Genomic DNA, 23,005 nt, shown 5'->3' on the forward strand with positions numbered 1-23,005 from the left:
TGTATAACAACTTCCTCTATGGCTGCTTTATTGCAGAGGCAGACTGTTAGCAGGAGTGAGCCCAGAAGGTTTCAATTGAAAGTCATTCACACTTTAAAAAGAGCTGGCTCCCTCCGGGAAGGAAGAATGTTGTTTTAAAGAGGGGTTGGAGCGGGAGAGGCTAAAAGAGTTTGAATGATGGAAAGACTGTGAGTTATTATTAATGAGACACATCCAGCACAGGAAACAGAGTGAGAGAGATGCTTTTCATAAACTGCATGTGTTAACACGGAGCGTCTGTACGTAAGAGATTTGATCGATAGAGAGGGCTCGTGCAAAGAAAGCTGTAATCTTTATGTCAGGGCTTTACACAAATCCATCTGTCCAGACCATTAAATGAGTGGCAGAAAAATGGAGGGAAAAACCCAGAGCTGCTTGCATCTTAGATGAGGTTGTGTGTGTTTGTAAGCAGCCACTCAAAAACATGCTGCTTTTGTGGCTCAGAATGTCATCATGTCTGTCAGGGATTCAAATCTGATTTAGAGCCTTTTAGATAAGCAATCAGAAAAAAGCACTTTACTGGAATACGGACCATGAAATCCCAACTCATTTCAGTCATTTTCAGAAGTTGTTCACAGGCAATAATCTAAGCAGAGTCATCTGTCCATTAGGATCAAGTTCTGCTCAATGCCAGAGTCTGATGTTCTCTGACTGTGATTAGAACTACCAGTGAAATGGGCTGGTTTAGGGAGTTGGTTTGCTCAAACTCATCTCTTCTCTTGTTGATGGAGAGCTTAATTGCAGTGTCTTCACAAAGCATGACGTGTTCCGCTTGTCTTTGCTGCTTTTGCATTTTTCTTCTTCCTGCCAAGATTTTTACCTTCATGTGGAATCTACTTCTGAGGATTTCAGAAACCGACATCCAACAGGGAGAGCTGGCTGCATGTGGGTTGTGTGCTCCATTTTCTTCATGAATTCATAGAAGAGTACTTTTTTTCATAGTTTATACTTACATAGTGATTTACTACCATCCTAGAAAACTCAGAGCACTTTACAGTCAAAGTCCCATTCACCCATAAACACAGATTCACACACTGCTGAACATTGGCGCCAACCTTCAACCACCAGGAGCGATGTGAGGTTCAGTGTTTTACCTGAAGGACACTTTGACACGTAGACCTGCAGGGCGAGGACTGAACCAGCCATCTTCCAATCAACCTCTGCACCACAGCTGCCCAATGGCAACGAGTTCTATCAGTTCAGTTCTTAAAACTCTATACAGACTCGTTTCACAGTTTAAAAATATCTATTTTTCACATCATCACCAGTAAAACATACAGTCAAAAACAAACCAGAGTTTAAGATTTCAGAAAATGAAAAGATTCTTCAGAATTATGAAATACAATAATACTGTGAGGCATGAGAGTGACCAGTCTGTATCTCTGCTGAGACATTGATGGAGGCCAGCAGGTCTCCATCATTGTTGGGTTGGATGTCTCCCATGTTTTAACTGAAAAGAGGTCTGAGAAACATCAGCTCAGTGAGCCAGTGGACAGGCTGGTTTCTGTCATAGTTGAGCTGCTTTCCTCCTGCTCTCTGGACCTGACTCTAATTACTCAACTCACCTCACTTGTATGTTCCTCTGCTTAAGCCTCTCCTGTTCAGTGATCTGGTGCCAGAGTGGGGTGTACCTTGCCTCCAACGTGGTATCTGGATTCTCTTTCCAGATCTGAGAGTTTTGTCTGTTTGTCTGACCTCTGACCTCTGTTCTGTACATTGGTCTTTGGCTGACGAACTTGTTTTGGACTTCCTGGGCCAGAGTTCTGCACTCTGATTTATGAGTCTAGACTTCCATTGCTCCTCTCTCATCAACTCCTGACATCAAGAACTCTGTTACTCCCCAATGAGAAACATACTAAACCAGGAGTGTCGAAAGTCCGTCCTCCAGGGCCGGTGTCCTACATGTTTTCCAACCAACCTGCCATTGGAGCTCCTTATTGGCTAAGCAAACCTGATCCAGGTAATAAGCAGCAGAAAAGGAAAGATTTCTGTAAAACCACCAGGTGGCCGCCCCTGGAGGACTGGATTTGGACACCCCAATGCTAAACCATTGAAACAGTCTTTTGGCTACCTGCTAACATTTTAATCTTCCATTTCGTTTCCCTGCTTTCCCAGCTGGTCCTTTAGGATGCAGAGGTCTCCTCTAAAGTCCAGAAATCAGCTTCATATGAGCTATCATCCATCTAACCATTTTCCAAACCTGCTTATTTTACTTTTGGGTCAGAGGTTGCTGGAGCCTATCCCATTCAGTGACTCTGATAAGGGTGGGGTTCACCGTGGATGGCCCGCCAGTTTATTACAGGGCCACATAGAGACAAACCACCACACACATCTACAATTACAGGTAAAGGACAGTTTAGAGTCATCAGTTGATCTAAGATCCATTAGAAGATCCAAACTCAACACAGAAAGGACCCAGCAGGGATTTGAACGTTCCCAGTGTGAGGGCAAAATGACTAACTACACCACAACGCAGTCCACTGAGCTGTTAAATATAGTTCAGTATCTTAGCTGAGCCTGTGTCTTTTGGAGTTCTGCCTTACAGTTTCAAATGTGGTTATTGTTGGGTCAAACTGTAGATTGGAGAAACGGGACTCTGTGCCTCCTTCCTTGACTCTCAGCAGAAAGTTTGCACTGCAGATCTCTGCTCCCAGGGGGCTAGGTCAAAAATGGAGAACAAATTCACACACCCCAGTGTGTGACAACTGAGGAGTTTGTCATTAAAGCTTTTTTTTATTTTTATTTTTTTTTTTTTTCAGAAGCCACATGTAACTGAGGTTGTCTCTGGTTCTAGAGCAACTTCACCAAATCAATGGGATAGTTTTAGCTGTGACTCCAGAAGCAGTCCTCTTTTCATGAATATTCTCCCAAATTCTTCAATGAGCTTGTTTCTCGATCGTTTTGGGGCTTCAGTCGCCTTCGATGGCTGTGCACTTTAGTTTCCAAATTGAACGTATTCTTCACTTGCTTGGTGTAACACTCTGAACGGTCAGCTTATTACCAAAGCCAGCCTCAACATACTGTACTTTCTTGAATGACAGGCATCCTGATAGGACTCTGCTTCACAATTTTTTCAAACTGTCGAAGATACAGAATCGTTTCGGTCATCCGTTAGCCATAAGCTTCACTAGTTAGTGACTAAAATATACTTTGATGACAATTTAACTTGTTAGGATTCATCTGCGCAACAATTTCAAAAGGAGATGAAAATGTCTGTTGGTTTAGTCTTTTCATTTGAGTTTTATGAAATATTTTTTGTAAAGCATATCTTGAAGCCTTACAATTCTCCCCCTATTTTAATTTAACTTGATTGTTGTTTAGTTTTCTGGCCTTTAAACGTTTTTCTAGAAGTACATTTATTTACAAAAAACATGTAGTGGCTGACATAAAGAGTCAGTGGGATATACCAAATTAGCTAAATTGTTTTAAGTATTTTATTTGCATCCATAAATTAAACAGTCTACTTACAGTGTTATTTCAAGCTTTTTCAAAGAAATATCATCAATCATTAATTATTATTTTGTAAAACTGTTATTCTTTTACTATCCTTAATGTAATCAACCTTTTTAAGGAAGACTAGCTCAGATGAAGGCAGAGGAACATTAGTCATTTTTAGCACCTACTTATTACGCACTTAAACACATGCATAGTTTTCCTGCATCTTTCTTCTTAGCCCTTCCTGTTGTAGAGTTGCCAGCTCAGTCAAGAAGTCCAAATGAGACAATACTGCTCATTTTTTTAGCCATTGTGTAACTCGGAACAATGAAAACTTGCTTTAAGTCTTGAAAAGTATTTGGAAAAAGTTGTTGAAGTTGCTCTTTCTGACATCCATTTCTGTTGTGTTCTCCAGCGAGGTGATCCTCTCCAACATCGATGTGAACGCTGCCGGCAGCTGGGAGTGTGTGGTCACCAGTTCACGTGGAAACGCCTCCAAGCATTTGGAGATAGTTGTAGTGGAGACCTCTGCCTTGTACTGCCCTTCTGACAGAGCCAACAACAACAAGGGCGACTACAGGTGAGGCCCATGGATCCACACAATGAGAGTACAGCACTGTGTACCTCAGCTCAGAGTTAAACATGAATGAAGGTATCTAAAAAGCACTCTTCATGGTTTGTAAAGTTTCTATTTTTTTCTTTTTTATCACAATATTGTTATCATTTTGATGTTTCTGTGGGATTAACAATGCTGATGATGATTAAATTAAAAAAAGTTAACAAAGCAGAAATGAAGGACTATTCAGACGCAGTAGTAGAAAAATGTCCTCTCCTATTCCTTTTCAAGTACTAAGTATCAAATATACAGTATGTGCCGTGTTTTCAGCACTATGCTCACTGGATTAAAAGACACATCGTCAATGAATCATCCATTTTTGAACTCATACATATTGCGCACCGGACTAGTCAGTCATTCAGACTTTATTAACCCTTTAACCGGAGCTCCAGTAATTATATTCTTTGATATCCTGTAAGTTTTCAACCAAAGTTACCGTATGTTAAAGATTTTGTGTTTAGGCGTAACCTGCAACACCTCAGGTGTTAAAGGGTTAACTTTATTCGCAGTAACTCTAGCACTTGTTCCTAACATGCTGCATGTTAGAAACATTAGAAGGGTTAGCTTCAAACCTGTAACTCAATACCTATAACTCCTAAATCTTGTTTGCAACCTGTAAAAAAAACAGGTTGAATTTGTTAAACAAGCGTTGTTGTGGCTACACTTACTCCCAGCCTTGTTAGTAACACATTAGGACACCACTATACTTTAGGAAATCACGGTAAGAAGGTCCAAACAAGGTGTTGTCATGAAAAACATGATGCATCACTGAAGCTGCTTTTGCCAGATGCTAAGCATACATTTGTAAGCCTCACAGACAGGTTGATGGGTCTGAAGCAAGAAAACCAGACAAAAAAGTTATTTTCAGACATCATTAGATTACCATTGTGCTGAATTTAGAGAACTTTATGCTGTTACTTAATCATGGTTTTTAGTTCGTCTACGTGCTATGTTCACAGCTTTTTGTTTTTTTTTACATGTTTGCACTGAAAGACATTGATTAATTAAAACATGCTGAATGCATATTTTTATTTTCATTTTACACTGAAAAAAGTAAAAACTCGGTATCAGTTAACAAAGATTCAGTTATTTGTCACATTTAAAATTATTGGTATTTTCAATGAAGGACTAACACAACTCAAAAATTAAATTTGATATAAACAAATAATTTTAAATATAAAAAGTTACTGAATTTCAGTGAACTGATTTAATGTTTTACTTTTTTCAGTGTACTGTAAATGAAATTGTGCTCAATTTATTTAAGCAGAATCATTTTGATATAGTTATGTAGTTCCAGTTTACGAGCAGGTGCTCATAAAATAATGTCCAAATTTATTCCTTACAACTGCTGCAAAAGAAGACATCACAGTCATTCCTCCTACAAGGAATTTGTCTTTTTATAGTCTCTATTAAATATGAGAATTCTCGAGAATACTAAGATATTCATCAGAACATATCAAATATTTGGCAACACTCGGTCTAACTGACAGAACAATTACTCATGTTCTTGAAACTGGTCTGTAAATTGTTGAGAATTAGCTAAATCTAACGGCACAATATAAAAATTGTACATAAATAATCAGCTTTTAGCTTGTTCTGTTGTAACAAGAAAAAACCTTTGCATGACTTAATTAAATCAAAATTTACTATGATCTTTTTTTTAATTGATGCAGGTCCTGATAGGATTCTTTGATCAGAGCTAAACTGAGTTGCTCATGCCTGTGTGTATAGATAAACACAATACTAGAACCTGACCTGTAGAATTGAGAGCTACCGTCGAAGCCGATTATGATCCGAGATAGCACTTTGATTTGTTCAGCATGGTAACTCTGTCCTTGTTGCTCATTGTAGCTTAATTTATCCAGTGACTATCTCAGGGTCTTGTTTTCATGACTAACATTTTACATACAAACAAAAGCACTCATGGGCCTTCCATGTATTCTGCTCTGCTCTTTACTTTCTGTGACCACTTTGCAACCTTGTAGTGGTGAACAAACATTCCCATCATCCACCTCTCCTCTCCTGTGGGTGTGTTGTTGTCATGTATTCTCTTTTGTCGTTGCTGTACTTTACAGCCCACTTTCAGCTCAGCAAGCACAGACGCTTTGTTTCTGACAGAGTATTGGAGTAATGGCCTGGAAAATGAGCGCCTTTTTTGTCGGAGGTGAAATTAACGCCATATATTACTAAGCAGCTGCTGCTACAGAAACGAAGAGAAGAAAAAAAAGAGGAATGTGGAAGCAGAGAGAAAGCAGGTTTCTAACTTCAAAACAGATAACAGATGTTGAGCTCTTCTACTATTGAGTAATTAAATCATGACATGTAGAGTGTTTTGTTGACTTTGGATTACAAGATATTTTAATGTTGTCAAAAAATGGAATTTAGCGCATTCTAGCTTTGCACCTGAACTGAGACCAAGAGAGCAAGCAGGAGCTATTATCATTTGTGAAAGGAGTCCAATTACATCAAGCTTGTTCAGTCGACTGGTTATGATTTTTTATGGAATGTTGAAAATGGTGGTGTGGTTATCATCACTTAGCACTGTTGTCTCAGAGTGAGAAGATTCAAATCCCGGCTGGAGCTTTTCTGTGTGCAGTTTGCATGTTCTCTCTGTACAAGAGTGTTTTTTCTTTGGCTTCCTCATTATACTGAAAAAACATCAACATATTAGTCATGAGATGATTGGTTATTTGCCCCTGAAGGCTAGTTTATACTTAATAGCGACTGGGTACTGTGTCAATCATGTTGTCTCCCTATCCCACTGAGATCTAGTTCGTATCAAGGTTTGCCTTTTTTTCCTGTGACTGTCTGCAAAAACTGTGACAAACTTCAGAGTTGCGTTCAGACTCTTCAAGCCTAATTTTTTCTGATTTACTTTCAACGTGGAGTTTTGCAATTGGGCCACAGGTTAGGGTTAGTGTGTTCAAAGGAGATGGGTCAAGGTGTAGTCATTTAAATTTAGTCATTTCTTCTGGGCCATTAGAGCGTGCTGTTGAACTTTCTGCCAATCATCATTTTAGAAGGATAACCTCATGAAATGAGGCGTCTCTGAAATGAACCAAAGTGCAGGAAAATGTGAAATCCACGCAGTAAGGGCATTTAAAGTAAATGACTTGGTGGTCACTTGTGAGTCAAAATAGTACGGCCCTTTTGTGCTCAAAATGGTTGGTGAATATAAACTCAATTAATTATATTAAAGAAAAGTCCACACCCAAACAGTTTTATCATAAATGTCAAATTTGCAAATCTGCCCCAATGTAAAATAAAATAAGAAACCAACGTCACTGAAACAACGGTTTTTCTCTCTTTTTTTCTTGATTGTGCCTTGAAAGACAAAGGTCAGCGTCATAGTTGGATTGCAATATTTTGTCACAATGCTATTATTTCCTAAAGTAAGTCAATGTTAATTCATTAGCTTCTTTGCTCTTTATAATGATGCTTTATTTAATATTCTGTAAGTGGAAAACAGTAAAAAAAAATGTAAAGTTTGTTTAAGTTTCTCTGTTCTGAACAGGTAAAGTCTGAACCAGTCTGAAAACCGAAAGATAGACAATAGCTTTTTAATTTTCTTTTTCTTTTTTTTTTTTTTTACGTTAGTTGGCCAAAAACTCTGGCTGGCTCTCTGGCCTTCCAGCCCTGCGCTCTGCCAACCTCTGGTTCCAGCACCCAGAAGGAGAAGAAAGCTTGGCGGCGATGTGACCGGGCTGGGCGCTGGGCTGAAGAGGACTACACTCAGTGCCCTTACACCAGTGAGGTGACTCGTGGGCTGCACGCACTCGCCCAGGTATCAGTGCAACGGTTGGTCAAACAGTGTAAACTTCATTCAGTAAGAGGTCTCTGGGGTATAAATGTGGAAGTTGTGTAGAGGTACACACAAAGAATAACATTAAATGAAAATGTGTGCCAGCCTTTGGCATGGAGTCATTGTATTGATGGATAATACCCACATAATAGCTGAGACTGCAGACGAGTTTGATGGAACCCTGATGCTGGTGGTGGACATGGGGGAAATGGTTGGAGATACATTTTGGAGAGATTAAATATGCAACAGGGACAGAAATTTGACAAAGCTGCCCATCAGATGCATCGTCACTCGCTAGATAGTTCTTGTGTCAGAGTGTTTGGATACTTTAAATGAAGGCAAATGTACACTATAGAAAAGTGAAAGACTTCAGCAACCCTTCTATATAAATGGAACTCTACAGTATTTTATTTCTAAGAATCAATAAATGATGTTCATGTTTAGAATCTCTAGTGTAATAACCAAATTAAGAATATCATTGTATTGTGTTTTAGCTAAAGATGTTAAAACCATCTTAGATCAAGGCTCAACAGATGAAAATCCTGAGTCACTATTGTTCTTGTGTCCAGATACCGATCAATGGCACAAATGTCCAGCCCTTAGGCCAGCAGCTGGTAGCCTTCACCAGCAGGGCAGCACACTTCACAGACGTCATGGATGTCATCTTCGTCACTCACCTGGTGGAGCGGCTCACGAGGCTCATGCAGAAACACAAGAAAGTAAGTCGGATCATGAGTTCACCACGGCAAGGACATATAAGCAAACGATCAAAGACATTCATACAGGCCTCAGTCAAAAAGAAAAAGGTATAAAGAATGTTTCCAAAACGGAAAATTCTGACAATTTCCTTAACTACTTATTTTTCAGCCCAGTCTCAGTAAAATGCGTACATATGCCACGATTTGGGAAATACCGTGTATAATATACGCCAAAACCGGTTTTTGCGTGCATATAATACGCGCGGTCCTAAACGTGTCAAAGTCTGTTTTCCAGGTTTGACACGTCCCCTGGTGGAGGCGTTAGCATCACAGACACCCCCACAAATGAACAATTTGCTTTTCTAACCCTAACCATAACCGTAATCCTAACCTTAACCAGGAACAACGTCATTTAGAAAAGAGCCGGAGGATTTCTGACCATGTGATCAAAACGAAACCTAAAAACTCGTGTATATTGTACGCCGGCGCAACCCATTCTCTACCATTGCGTATCATATGCACGCAAAAACCGTGTTTGGCGTATATTATACACGGTATTTCAGAGTGCAAAGTCGTGGAATATGTACGCATTTTACTGCGACCGGGTTGTATTTTTTATCTTGCTGAACACTTCAATATTTTATAGATCATGATTTTCTTAAGTCAATATCAACAGTTAGATTTATGCGTTATACATTTTCTATTGTTTTAACTTCTATATGTGTTATATTTTTAAAAATTACAAAATATTCACAAAAGAAAACGTAAGTTATTTTTTTAAGTGCGTCTCTTTAACCAGTTTGTTTAAAATAAACATTATGAATAAAAACTGAAACCAGACAACCACAGAGAAAGTAGTTCTGTAGTTTAGAAAGCTAAAGTATATAACCTGATCTAACCCAGGGGTGTCCAAATGCAGGCCTCGAGGGCCGTGTCCTACAGGTTTTCCAGCCAACCTGCCATTGAAGCTCCTTACTGGCCAAACACACCTGATCCAGATAAAGCACGGTGTCTGGAAAACCAACTGGAGGCCAGCCCTCGAGGCCTGGCTTTGGGGGACTCCTGATCTAACCTATGAAATAACCTGAAGACCAAAAAACAAGAAAACTGTTTTTGAAAGATAACATCAATCTTTACAGTTTCTGTTGACTGGGAGACAGTTCTATGCACATTCAGTGTCCACTCTTTCTTGTGAAGTACTGCCTCATCTACATGTATTCTTGGCTCCTCAGGAATCATAATTAAACAAACAGGAGCAGATATAAGTTTGAAAGAACTGTAAACTGATTGCCTCAGAAACAGAAAGCACGATACAGCATCAGTCTACTGCAGACAAGTTACTGTCTTTATCTGAAGCCATTTTCTGTTCACATCAGCATTGGACCTGAGTGATGCTCAGAGTTATGAAGATGCATTTGTTCAAGTGGAAGCCAGCTTTTTATCTTTGGTTTGACATTACACCGGAGCTCAGATTCTAGTAAGTGAGCACAATCAATATTAGCTCTCACTTGTGTAATTACTCATCATAGTTCACTTGGGAGGTGAAATCGTTTTAAGATGTTTACAGCTTTATCATTTCAAAGACAAAGCCCTTGAGACCACTCTCATTCAGAATAGTCAAATGAAGGAACAATGAAATGTAGGAAGCGAATGGATGCCCCAAAAAAGTGATTATACCCCATTGGAAATGCTAATCTAAATTAAATCTCCTTGTAATGAATGGAGCCACCATTGTCTTCCTCACAATTCAGACTAGGGATTATAAAGGCAGACATTGATGGGGATTCGGTTCATGCACAGTAATTCTGTTCCAGCATGTATTTGCATTCATATCTGATTGGATTTCCACAGCTGGGGGATTACGTATCAGACATAGCCAGTAACATGATGCTGGTGGAAGAGCACCTACTGTGGATGGCTCAGAACGAAGCCAGGGCGTGCACCAGGATTGTCAAGTGTGTGGAGCGTATTGCTGACTTGGCATTGACTGGAGACAGTCAGGTCATTTCAAAGGTAAGCCTGCACCTCCAAACATGGAAAATCTTTCAGTCAGACTCATTATCATAGCCCCATACCTTCACTTATTTGAGTATAACTTTCAGGGAAAGTTAATTTAGCTAAAGCAGTAAACAACAGAACTGCAAAACGTCCTTTCTTTCTTTGTTTTGTCTGGCTACTGTCTGTTTTCCCCTCCCTACTTTCAATTAGACCAGGGGTCTGCAGCCTTCAACTCCAAAACTGATTTTTTACCGGCTACAACCCAGTAGGAGCCACAAAGTCTTCCTTCACCCTTCAAAAAAATAAGACACTGATTTATTTTTATGTTATTGTTACTACTCTGGTAAACATAAATGAACTGTTGCTCATTTTGCTTGAATGAAACACAAACATTAAAAGAAAATAGCCTTTTTTAAGTGTTGACAGAAGTTCTTTCAAAATAAAAGAAATCCTGGCTCATACAATCATCTCAGTGCAGCAAAAGTAGTAGTAAGTGTAATGTCAGCAGTGATTAATTAAAATACTTAATTGTACTGTTGTTGGTGCATCTCTGCCAGAAATGTAAATCTAACAAACCAAAATGAAATCCAAGCTAATGAAGTGACCACTGGAATATTTTTCAAACACACTTAAAATTCCTTCATTTTTTCAAATATAGAAAACTGTTTTACTAATCTTAATAATCTCAATAGTGTGAATGCATTCAATGCATTCACACTATTGAGATTCTTCATTTACGTTTTCTTCCGTACGTTTTTTGACACGTAAAAACTCAAGCACACTTTAGGCGATTTACACAATCTAGGTATCAAAACGTTCAGCACGTTAAGGACATGACTGCTTGTATTTTTGGTTTTCACAAATTTTACAGTTTTCGCTATATTACACAATTTATGCGAATTTTCCGCCCATGTTAAGTCAATGGGAAAATTTAAAACTTTTTACTGCACCTTAAAACTTTTACAATATTGGTATCAAAACGTTCAGCACGTTCAGGACATTAATGCACGAACTTTTGGTATTTGTACATTTTACGTTTTTTACGCAATTTATGCTAATTAATGCAATTTAAGCTATTCATGCTAATTAAAGCAATTTAAGCACTTTACACACTTTATACACTTTATACTCTTAATGCATGTTTTACAATTGAAGCATTTACTGCAAATTTAAGCAATTTCCGCGATTTACAACAACCGCATTAATGCGATAATGCATTCACACTAGCATTATCGCAGGTAATGCGACTTTTCTAGTTCTGGTTGTGCTTATTGACGTCTATTGATTTTCAGTAGTACTGTACTGCAGTGGTCCCCAACCTTTTTGGGGCTGTGGACCGGTCAGCCAGTGTGGAGTTATTCCGCGGCCCAGCTGGGGGGGGGGGACACACACATAGTGTCCAAAACCTGGAATTATGGACCAAAACCTTTTTATTCAAATTCACAAATGGCTATATTTACTTATTTCTTGTCAAAAATGCAAAGTTTAAAGACATTTCTTTCAAAAACTGTAGAGTAAAAGTACACAAGTCTTTGTGAGGTAATAGAGGGTGACCTGTAGAACAAGGATATAGTATCCAAGCCCTGGAATTATGGACCAAAATCTTTTTATTTACATTCAAAGATGGCTATTTTGACTTATTTCTCATCAAAAATGCAAAGTTTGACTACTATCTTATCAAAAACTATACAATAAAAGTAAAAAAGACTCCTTGAGGTAATAGATGGTGACCTGTAGAACAAACATTTTCTGTCGAAGGCCTGGAATTATGGACTCATTTATTTTTTAAATGACTTCATTTAACTTCATTATTGAAAACTCTAAACATTTCTCTTTAGAAAGGACATAATAAATAACAGATTATTAGTACAAATATCCACTGATAGAATACGTAGTTTTGCTATAGAATTTTATTTCTCTTTTTCATTTTACTCCGAGCACATCTGACGTTCTAATGCTCCAACAGAAAGCTCTTCCACCGAGTTTCATGCTCTGCTGTTTAATACGGGCGCATGACTTTTTTGTAGCGCGGCTGGCTTGACCGCGGCTGAGCGAACAGCGGCTCACTTGACCACAGTTGTTTTCCGTCTGTTCTTCTGTTGCTGCACTAATCCCATCCATTCGCGGAGAAAGGTTCCACATGCAGCTTTTCTCGTGTGACACGCCGCTGGACTGCTTTTAGCGCTCAGTATAATCGAGAAAACCCGGTTGATTTTCAAAATAAAAGATTTCTGACTCAAAAAAAAAAAAAAGTCCCTAAATTTTACTGGTGTCAAGCCAGCGCGCTCTCGCTAAACTGCTGTCAAGTGAGCCCTCTCTGGAATACGGCGTGCGACTTTAATACAATCATTACGGTAGCAGCAAGCAGTAAAATTTTTCCGCGGCCCGATGGCAATGAGTATGCGGCCCGGCACCGGTCCGCGGCCCGGTGGTTGGGGACCACTGCTGTACAGGACGCACAAAAATGTGTCAAAATATTGTAGTTCGACTTTTGATACATACTGTCCTTCAACTCTTTGGTAATGAGTTAAAGTTTGAGTTAGTTTATTTACTTTTTTCCCTTTACTACTTCCTCACTTCTTACTTTGTTGGTACTTTTTAACATACAGAAACTTTTTTTATTTTTCTCTAATAAAAGAGCCACATGTAGCTCCGGAACTGCATGTTGCAGACTCCTGATGTAACCCTTCTGCTCTCCTTGAATTGTTTACATTAAAAGTGGGGTCATCTGGACCCCACAAGACAGTGCGATGAACTTTTTTTATCATTGATTTTTGAGTTTCACTAATGTCCATGGCAGACATAAAATCCTGTCCCCTTTGTCCACATTTGTCATGGAAGGAATCACACATCAATATGTGGATGGAGTCATCTGGACCCCAAAGAGAGTGGAAGGGTTGACCAGAAAGCATCAGACTGTTTTAATGATTCTGCCCTTTTTTCTCTTCCCTTGCCCTCAACTCCCAAATCTTTGATAATACCTGCTGCAGGTGTCCGCTAATATAGCGCTGGAGGCCTTTGTGATCAGGCCCTCAAACTTCCAGGGTTTGTCCTGCACAGCACTGCAGTGGGCCCCCTCATCTGGCGCCTCGTCCCACACTGCCAGCCTCGCCCCTTCGGAGAAGGACAGAAGCCCGGAGCAGGATGTCATGGAGGAGTCTCTGCTAAATCTGAAATGTCAGACTGTCAACAGCAGTGCTTCACCAGCCAGTCAACTAAGCAAGGTATGGTGTAAGTATGGCATCAAAGCAACATCATAGATTTTCTGTTGAAAACAGAAGAAAAGGCCAACAGCAATGAACATGATGCTTTTATCTTGTTGTCGAGCTTACGTCTGAGGCGCTCATCAGAAACAGCCAATCACACATCAGCTTTGTTCCTTTAGTGCTGCATTCATTAAAGTCCGAATCAAACATTTAATTTAAAAAAAAAATAACACTTGGATTTAAGTTTGGTGTTCTAAACCAACAGTTTTATTTGTGTTTACCAAATAAGTAGGAAGTGTGACAAATTCTTAGAAAAGTGTCTTAACCCTTTAACTCCTGAGGCGTCGTCAGTGACGTTTAAACAAAAATCTTTAACATACTGTAACATTACAGGCATAACAGAATGAATTCCTGTCCATCCCTCCTGTTCGTCCTTGCTCACTGTTTGTGTTGTATGCTGTAGATCAGCTTGTGATGGGTGGGGCTGCATTGGGGGCAGCAATTTGTGAACTGATGACGAAGGATAAATCGGTAGTGAGGAAAATGGTGGCCTTGTATGCACTTTGCTTAAATCACCACCAAGTAGTAAATGTTTTTAAAGGCAAAAAGATGTTCTGGTTGTTCAGGTACGTCAAACATTTCTAGCTTGTTGTATTTGATCTATTCATTCTATCTTTTCTAATCCACTCTGCAGATCTATGATGTTGAGAGTTTATTTATGTAACTGGAGGAGATTTTGAAGTGTTTGTGTTTTGCCGTTCTATCACTTATTTAGTCTCCTTCATCCTTTTCTCAGGTCAGACTGTCATCTCTCTCTGGCTTTGTTAGCAATTACAGTACTTAGCTGTAGCTCCAGGGTATGTTAGGCTTCTGCGCATGTATGCTAATGGGAAATGCTCTGCAAATGGTTTAGACAGGATTCACACACACGGATAGCTTTTATTTGTCGATTAACTTCAGGCAAAGTTAGATCTAGTGTGATGGTAAATAAAGGCTCAGTGGTGGATAAACCATCTGCTGCTGTACTCCTGCTGGAGATTTTTACAAATATGCTCTGCAGCCTACAAAATAAACTAAAATAAAATGTATTTGCAAGCATTTCAATTACAGATGATCAAAACCAAATCTCATCAAACACAAATCTGAATCTTGTAATCCTTTTGATTTTTCATAACTGCATTTCTCCAGCTCAGTGGAGTTTAAAGGATTGCTACAAATTCTGTTTTTCAGAGCTAACATGTTAAACTACTGACATAGCCCACTGCGATGCTTTCCCGCCTTCTCAAAGCTAACATTCAAGTCTAAAACAAGAGGTCAGAACCCGAAAGGATCTTCCCTTCAGGGAATCTGTTTGGATTCCCCTTTCTGGCCTTCAGTAGTTTTACTAAAGCTTTACGGCATCATGAAGCATCAAGTATCAAAAACCATTTCATTTATGAATAGGATTTCCTTATTTGAAAACACATTTCTTATTTGCATTCAACTCAGTAGTAACAAAACATCAGCTTAAATATTGTATTATGTTTCTGTGGATAAATGATGCTCTGTGGGACCTTAAAGTCCTTCACTCTAGATTATTCTTCTTTGGTTATTGTAACTGAGAATCCCGTTGTGTACATTAGTCAAGCTGTCATTCAGTTAATACAGATGCACTGAATACATGAATTATAAGCTGTGAGATCAAATTTTTAGTTTTGTATTTCAGGCAGTTTTTGGAAGTAGTTGATCCCAGGATCGATGCTATTAAAGATTAGCTTTCTGATGCATTCAGATCCTTTTCATGAAGACACAAAAAAGTTTTAAGAATAATTACAAATTGAGTAGAGAGCACATTAGAAGTAGCACAATGTGTGAAACAGATCCAGATAAACCTAAAAAAAAACATTTTTTAAATCCTAGTTGGGTCAGTATTTCCAAAGTATTCAAGATAGACATAAACTAATATGTCTTCAAATAACACCAATTCCAATGCTTATAACTGTGCTCAAATATACAAGAGACTTTAATAGAAAACATGAAATATTTACCAATAAAGTGACGGTTAAAAAAACGTCTGTATGAATGATGAAGGCAACTTGGAAGATACCCACCAGAAAGGGGGTGTGGCTGTTCAGAGTAGATGCAGACATTGGATATTCTCTGAGGAGAAAAGTCCACAAAGACACACTCACAAATCAGTGTGTTACTCCGTTTGTATAACAATCTTCACTTTAACAACCCACAGTGAGGCTTTACAGCTGTCAGTATCGTGATAAAGTGTAACACCAAAATACTAACATTCTAAATTTATAAATATATCGATATCTTTTATGATCAACGTTTCAACGAGCTACTTGTCAAAAAATCCCCTGTTGAAAATGTGTGTACTTTTTTTTTTCAAATGATGCCTCCTCTGCCAGAAAAAGAGAATTTGTAAGTAAATCGGCTACTGTGTGTATCAGAATTCTTTTTTTTTTCCTCGTGTCCTGTCCAGCAGCTGAGCAAACAGATCAGAGCTGAAGGCCTGTTTAGTAGGACAGATTTTGCTGTTATAATAGGGGGTTCAGTAGCTCCAGACACACAAGATGTTTACCTGTTTGTGTAAAGAAGCAAGAACCACATGGAGGCAACATGAGAACGACCTCAGTCTGAAGATGGTTTCATAGACTGGTGGTTGTGTCAGCTGTTAATGTCTCTGGCTGCACAGAAGGTATGTGTTGTGAACTGGATTCTCTTGGATCTGCATCACTTTTTTGTTCAACTAGATCTCTTTACCCTTTAACACTACAGCTTTAGTTCCAGTGTTGACATTATTTCAACTGCTATAGCTCTGCAACTGTTAATTCAATTAACGTAATTCCAGTGGATTCTGAGGCGCAGAAAAACAGCTGAAATGAAACACTTCAATGAAATTACTGATATTACAAATGTAAATCAGCCGATTTTATCGAGGACAAAAGCAGCTTTGCGCAATTATGCAACATTTTACTTTAAAAATGTGTTGTAAGTCGGTACAAAGCCACTTTTTTCACCAAATTAAATGGTTAAAGAGTGCAGCAACATTTAGGTCTTAGCAGGATCTGACATAATTTGCTCACATTAGATTAAATTAGAATTTTCTGATTTAACAGTTATAACTGTCTCTATCATATTTAACCGGATATGTTGAATAGTAGCCTGTGGGTTAAGCTATAGACACAAGGTTTTACCTCTGAAAGGATTCTCATGCCAACATATTTTTAACATAAGAATGGAGTTTACATATTTCTGAGCAAAAGACTCAACAGTGAACTATAACTCTAATTCCATACTTGTTTAACTTCAGCAATGAACTTGCTGAGTGATCCACACTCTGTGGCTCTCTTGCAGAGGCCCAGGAGTTCAGAGGAGTTTTGGATGCAGCTGCACTCAGACACACTACAGATGGCTGTGCTGTATCAATATTGTGAAAAAAGGTGTTGTATTAAAATTCAGCTCTGCATCAACGCTTTTATGTTTTTAGCAAATGGGTGTTATTTATTGTGCATTTTCATACAAAGACAGCTATTTATTGATGAAGGCATAATACTTTGAAAGATAAATAAAACATCATTGCCTCTTAATGTAAAAATAAATAGTTTTCATTTTAAAAAAATATGTAAAAAAAAAAAAGTATTTTTATTTCAAAAGTTTGACATAAGCCATTTAATGTCAATACCAAACCAGGCCTTGTAAAAGAGTGCCCAGCGTACTGAAAGGCTGAGGTCAAATCCACAGTCAGGTCATACCAAAAACAAAGCATTAAATAGGGTTGGATTGGAGGGCTAGACCACCAAATGGGTCCTGAGTGTGGCAGTGTCAGCAGCTCACCACTCCAAGTAGGCAGGTGCTTGGATACTCACAATCTCAGTGCAAATATTCGTGATGTCATGATCGCTGACTCATGATCTGTACAAATATAGTAGAGTGTAGTAAAGTACTATTTAGAAATGATGTATTTATTGCTCTGAAATGCAGAATAATTTTGGATTTTAAGTTTATGAACTAAAACAAAGCCGAATTTCCTGTTACAGGAAATAAACATCTTCGTGTTGGTGAATCTTCCGATTTTCAAAGTAAAACTAGCGAGAGTTTTTTTTCCGTTCAAAATATGAGACTGAAGTTCTGCTCACTGATATAACTTCTGAAAAACAATCAATTAGCTTTAACGCCTGAGCATTAGTTCTAATATTTACATTGTGTTGGTTATGGTAACTCTTTAACACTTGAAGCAATTCTGAAGCGGAGATTTGCAGCCTCGCAATGATCTGCAGCTCTGTACAGCTGAAGTGTGGATGTAATTAACGTGAATCAGCCGATTCTGTCAAAGTAAAAAGCGACTTTTATACCGGATTTGCTCCAATATGAAATGCTTAGAACGTTAGGTGATGCAGAACGTTTATGATGGAAAAACTGTGGAGAAGGTTTTCATGTTTTGTAGTTAAAAACAACAGTGATGTTTATGGTTTTATCTTGTTTATTCCTTAACTTGACCAGAAGATTGACCAAAGGAAATATTTGATGGAAGACCACATCATTCTTTCAAACTAAATCTTAGGTTTTTTTAAAATCAATTTTTTCATTCTGATCTCCTGAAATTAGATTTGAAATTATTTGTATTAAATCACCATCAGTTATACCTTTATTTCTAAATAAAGGTTTAACTGATGGTGATTAAATACAAATAATTTCAATTTTCATATATTCAGTAAAAAGACATGCACATAATAGCAAACATTATATTAAAAAGTAAGGATCGGGGTTCGAATCGTGAATCAAATCGGATCGCCAACAAAGCAATGATCCACATCCAAAATATATACTGATTCAAATGTGACTCAGACAGAGAATTCAGAGTGGCAAAGTGTGGCTGTCAAGCCATGTCAAAGTCAAATTAGTGATGTGCTCTTTAAGGAAAACAAGTCAAAATACAAAATTGACAGTGTGCTCTTTTTTATCTATAACGACCAGAAATGCATCAGTAACCTACTGTAATTATCATGATGCAGTCAACAGCTGCATTAAAACGGTATGATCCAGGTGTTTTTTCTATGTTTACCATCACAACATACTTTTTCAAAGTAAAAAGATTAGAAATGTTTAACCTGAAGTACAGCTCCTTATCCCTTCATCCATAAACTGACATGTAGAGTGTCTTCACTGAGAGAGCCAGTTTGGGACAACGTTTGCCCCTCTGGCTCTTGCCCCTCTCAGATGTTGACAGGTAATTAGTGGATGGCTTAAGGCTCAACGACTCTTCCTTTCTGAACAGAGCCTCTCTCTCTGCACCACACTGGTCCAGTGGGTTCTCGTGAGCCTCGCTGATTCTGCTGTGTAGATTTGTTTGTTTTCATTACTCCGTGTTTAAGGTCATGTATGTGGATGAGCCATGTGTTAAGAGGGTTTCTCTGGCATATCTGAGGAAGCAGCGGATAGAATGTGATTTCTCACAAAGGGCATCCAATGCAGAACATTCTGACTGACCAAGTCTTTGTTCAATGATTGTGTTGCATTTTGAATGTAAATGAACAGTGCAGTAATTATTCATGTCTAATTGGAGAATCTTGTGAATGTGTTGCACGCACTCCCCTGCTCAGGAATGAATGATTTACAGCACTCAGCTGCATTATGAACAGAGCAAAGGGTCTTCATTAGCTTGTTGACCTGGGCGGTTCTTCTCAAGGCGGGCAGACTGAAGGAGTCAACCCTCCGTATTGAGCTGGAGGTCAATTGTACAGTCACTGAACTGCAGTTAAAAGGAAAAAGTCAAATGCTAACTTGCTTGAGCGAAGAGTCTGAACTGTGTTGGTCTGGATTAGACTTCATTAGGAATAGACTGCACTTCTGAGTGTTTTTAGAGGAGTCTAGACTAACTGTATGTGTGGATAAGTGTATATTTAAATACAATATGAAAGGAAATGACAAGACTGGTTTAAAAATGTTTATACATGCAAGTGATAAAATGTCAGCTTCTGACGTAATTATGTTTTCATGGATTGGCCTGTAGTTTAATACGTGTTTTTGCTTTTTTTTTTTTTGCCCTAATCTAAAAAAATTTTTTAAATGGAGTTCAATGTTCTCTAAGCTTTATTTTGAACACTGCAGTATTTTTCCTTACTGAATTTGATTTAAGCAGCACACATTATTACAGCTGTATCTTTATTAGATTCACGTCTAAAAAACAAAACAAACAACAAAAAAAAAACATTTGGAGAACATAAGCAGTGTATAAGCAGATTCTTTCTTAACTTAAAGGGACCATACCATGATTTTCTTAAGCCTTTCAGAGTGAACTATATCCATATATATGATCATATATTATTTTTGGAACACTTAAAATCAAATTATTTATGAAATATTAGTTATATTTCGTGAGTTTTTTGCGACCCAGAAGTAAAACAGCTCGATTCCTGAAGCGCCGCCTGCCACTGCGTGTGGCTGCCGCCCATTTCATGACGTCATACTAGAGTCTGTGGCAGCGTGTCTGTATTTCTCCCACGAAAATAATCCAAACTTCTTCAAAGATGGATGCACATACCATATATCTTCCTTTAGCTGCCCTGGCCATCACTACACTGGTTCGGTTCACAACAGAAATGCGCGCAGCTTCTGCACGTCTGTGCCCAACGGGGGGAGAGAGGGGTGGTCTTATAGGAGCCCCCGTCTAAAGTAACAAACACCTGTTTGAGCTGGAATTGATTGAAGACACAAAACAAATGGAAGATATACGGTGTTCTGCATCTAAAATTAAAGTTTTTTCTGATCACTGCTGGCTCTGTGGAGAAATTGAGTGTTAGCGTTATACTGCGGGCGGAGCTATCAGAGCAGATTCTTCCTGGAGGGGGCGGTTCATATTGTGCTGATGTCAGCATAATTCCACCCACTCATTTTTGTGGGTATGGGAGGGGCTGCTGCAGACAGTGCAGGTTTTTTGAGAATTACTCTTAATACATGAGCGGATCAAAATACCGCTTTATATTCCAATCAGTGACGTGTAGTCAGGGGAGGGAGTTAAGGCCCTGCCTCACCAGTAAAATATAGCTTAATAAAATGCATAAATTAAAGGGGCCCTAACATGAAAATTCTACTTTTTGAGGTTTTAAATGCATTTTTACTGTTCATTCTTCACTATAAAAACCCCCAAAGAGGTATTTTGATCTATTAATGCATTTAAGAGTAATCCTCTAAAAACCTGCACTGTCTGCAGCAGCCCATCCCATACCCACAAAAACAAGCGGGTGGAAACGTGCTGATGTAAGATCAATGCCAACAGCTCCCTCCTGGAAGAGTCTGTGCTGCAAGCTCCACCCCCAGACTAACACAACACAGAGCTAGTGATGATCAGCTAAAACATTTTCATTTTAGATCCAAAATACCGTATATCTTCCAATTGTGTCTGTCTTCAATAAATTCCAGCTCAAACAGGTGTTAGTGACTTTTTCCGTGGTGCTCCTTTCCCGGTCTTCAGCCTGTGAAGCCGTGTGTGTGCGTTGTGAAGGGTGTAGCGATGGCCAGGGCAGCTAAAGGCAGATATATGGTATGTGCATTTATCTTTGAAGAAATTTTAATTATTGTCATGAGAGAAATACAGACACGCTGCCACAGACTCAAATATGATCCTATATATTCACTCTGATAAGCTTAAGAAAATCATGGTAGGGCCCCTTTAAATAAAGTTAATACACTTTTTAAAAAATGGAAGAAAAAAATCAAATGTTATTTTTTAGACATGTATTTTCTATGATTACATTTTTTTTGTGGGTTTTCAACATTTCTCTTTGGTAAAAAAGCAGCAAACTTACGAGTTTCCTGTTCGAATACGCCAAACAGCACAGAATGAGGCAGCTGTAGCTCCGCCTCCCAAGTGTCTCACAAACTGATTGTTCCAGCAGCTGACAAATGCGCTGTATAATTTGGTCTTTCTATCATCATAAAAGACCTTTTATTTTAAAATGACCTAATTTGTTTATCTCTCGCCTTGTGTCTGATTACATTGATGATTTTGTTTTTAAACCCCTAAACTCAAGAATTGTTTGGACACATCACTGGAAGTGATCTCCACTGAGACAGAGAGACTTTTAACACTGAAGAAAGAAAGGGAAGACTTCTACAAACAGAACATTCATCATGTGTTTCTTCAGAAGGAGCAGCACAGACTTCATTCATGAGGAAAGATAAATCAATAATAGCAATCTTGGGGATTGTTTTTTTATGCTACAGTTTGTAAATGGTAGAATAACAATTTTAAACAACACACTTTAACTGTTGTCAGTCAACTGGTGAATAAGCTGTTCTGTAGAGTTCATATGTCTGTAAATCTGACTGATAACGTCAGCGCCTCACCAGCCGTGAACCTCACCGCACGTCGCTGCTTCCATCTGTGTCCTGTCCTCAATAAATTCCAGCTTAAACAGGTGTTCATTGCTTTTAGACATGGGGCTCCGTTAAGACAAAGGTAATATATGATCATATATGTGGATATAGCTTACTCTGAAAGACTTAAGAAAATCATGGTATGGTCCCTTTAAACCCCTTTAAATTTTGAAGTGCACGAGAAACCCCAAAGATAAATTAAATGGTAAATGAAAAGCTAAAAAAGTTTCTTATGTAGCGTCCAGGTTTGATTGAAGGAATGACGCCAGCTCTAAGGCTTAATCCATTTTGATACAGGTCTAGGTTAACAAAACATTCATCTGACGACAAGGGCGGAGTGGGTAATCGGGAGAGTTGGGAGGATTCCTGGTGAGCCGCTTCATTCATGGTCAGTCAGTCGCGTCATGGAAAAACTATTCACGTTAGATTATGAATGAATCTTTGTTACAGTGTTCGTCTTTTAAATTCTCATAGTTGGTTGAGTCCACCAGAGCACGCTTTACCATCGTGTCTGGGCCGGACCATTGACGTGAATAACGTTCTATTTAGACGGTCTATGGGCCGGACAGAGAAGCAGCCGTGGGCCAGACGGATGATTAGTCAGTAAGGAAATGTGTAGGAAGCAACAGTGGTTATGGGAACGAGCGGTACGGGCGGCTAAATGCCTAAAAACATGGTGGCGCGGGTTCAGTCACTTTCTCCGCTGCTCCTCCGCAGTGGGGAGGGGCGGGGCTACACGTGCGCGCTCTCCACCTGCTCCACAGGTGAGAACACGCGGGAGGCAGAGCGGCCGCGAGCGAAAAGGTCCGAGTTGTGTCTGTATTTTTGTAAAGTATACGCA

At 38.8% G+C, this 23,005-nt stretch overlaps 1 protein-coding gene across 1 annotated transcript in view; it reads left to right on the plus strand.

The window, feature by feature from the left end:
* The window catches only part of LOC112161972 (adhesion G protein-coupled receptor A3), a 212,821-nt gene that overhangs the window by 72,636 nt on the left and 117,180 nt on the right, over positions 1-23,005 (plus strand). The window contains exons 8-12 of the mRNA XM_024297552.2: positions 3,890-4,054; positions 7,688-7,874; positions 8,462-8,611; positions 10,442-10,603; positions 13,579-13,812. Coding sequence (XP_024153320.1) covers positions 3,890-4,054; positions 7,688-7,874; positions 8,462-8,611; positions 10,442-10,603; positions 13,579-13,812 — 898 coding nt within the window. The remainder of the gene's footprint in view (positions 1-3,889; positions 4,055-7,687; positions 7,875-8,461; positions 8,612-10,441; positions 10,604-13,578; positions 13,813-23,005) is intronic.

The sequence above is a fragment of the Oryzias melastigma genome, linkage group LG15 (genome assembly GCF_002922805.2).
Source record: "Oryzias melastigma strain HK-1 linkage group LG15, ASM292280v2, whole genome shotgun sequence".
NCBI classification, from domain to species: domain Eukaryota; kingdom Metazoa; phylum Chordata; class Actinopteri; order Beloniformes; family Adrianichthyidae; genus Oryzias; species Oryzias melastigma.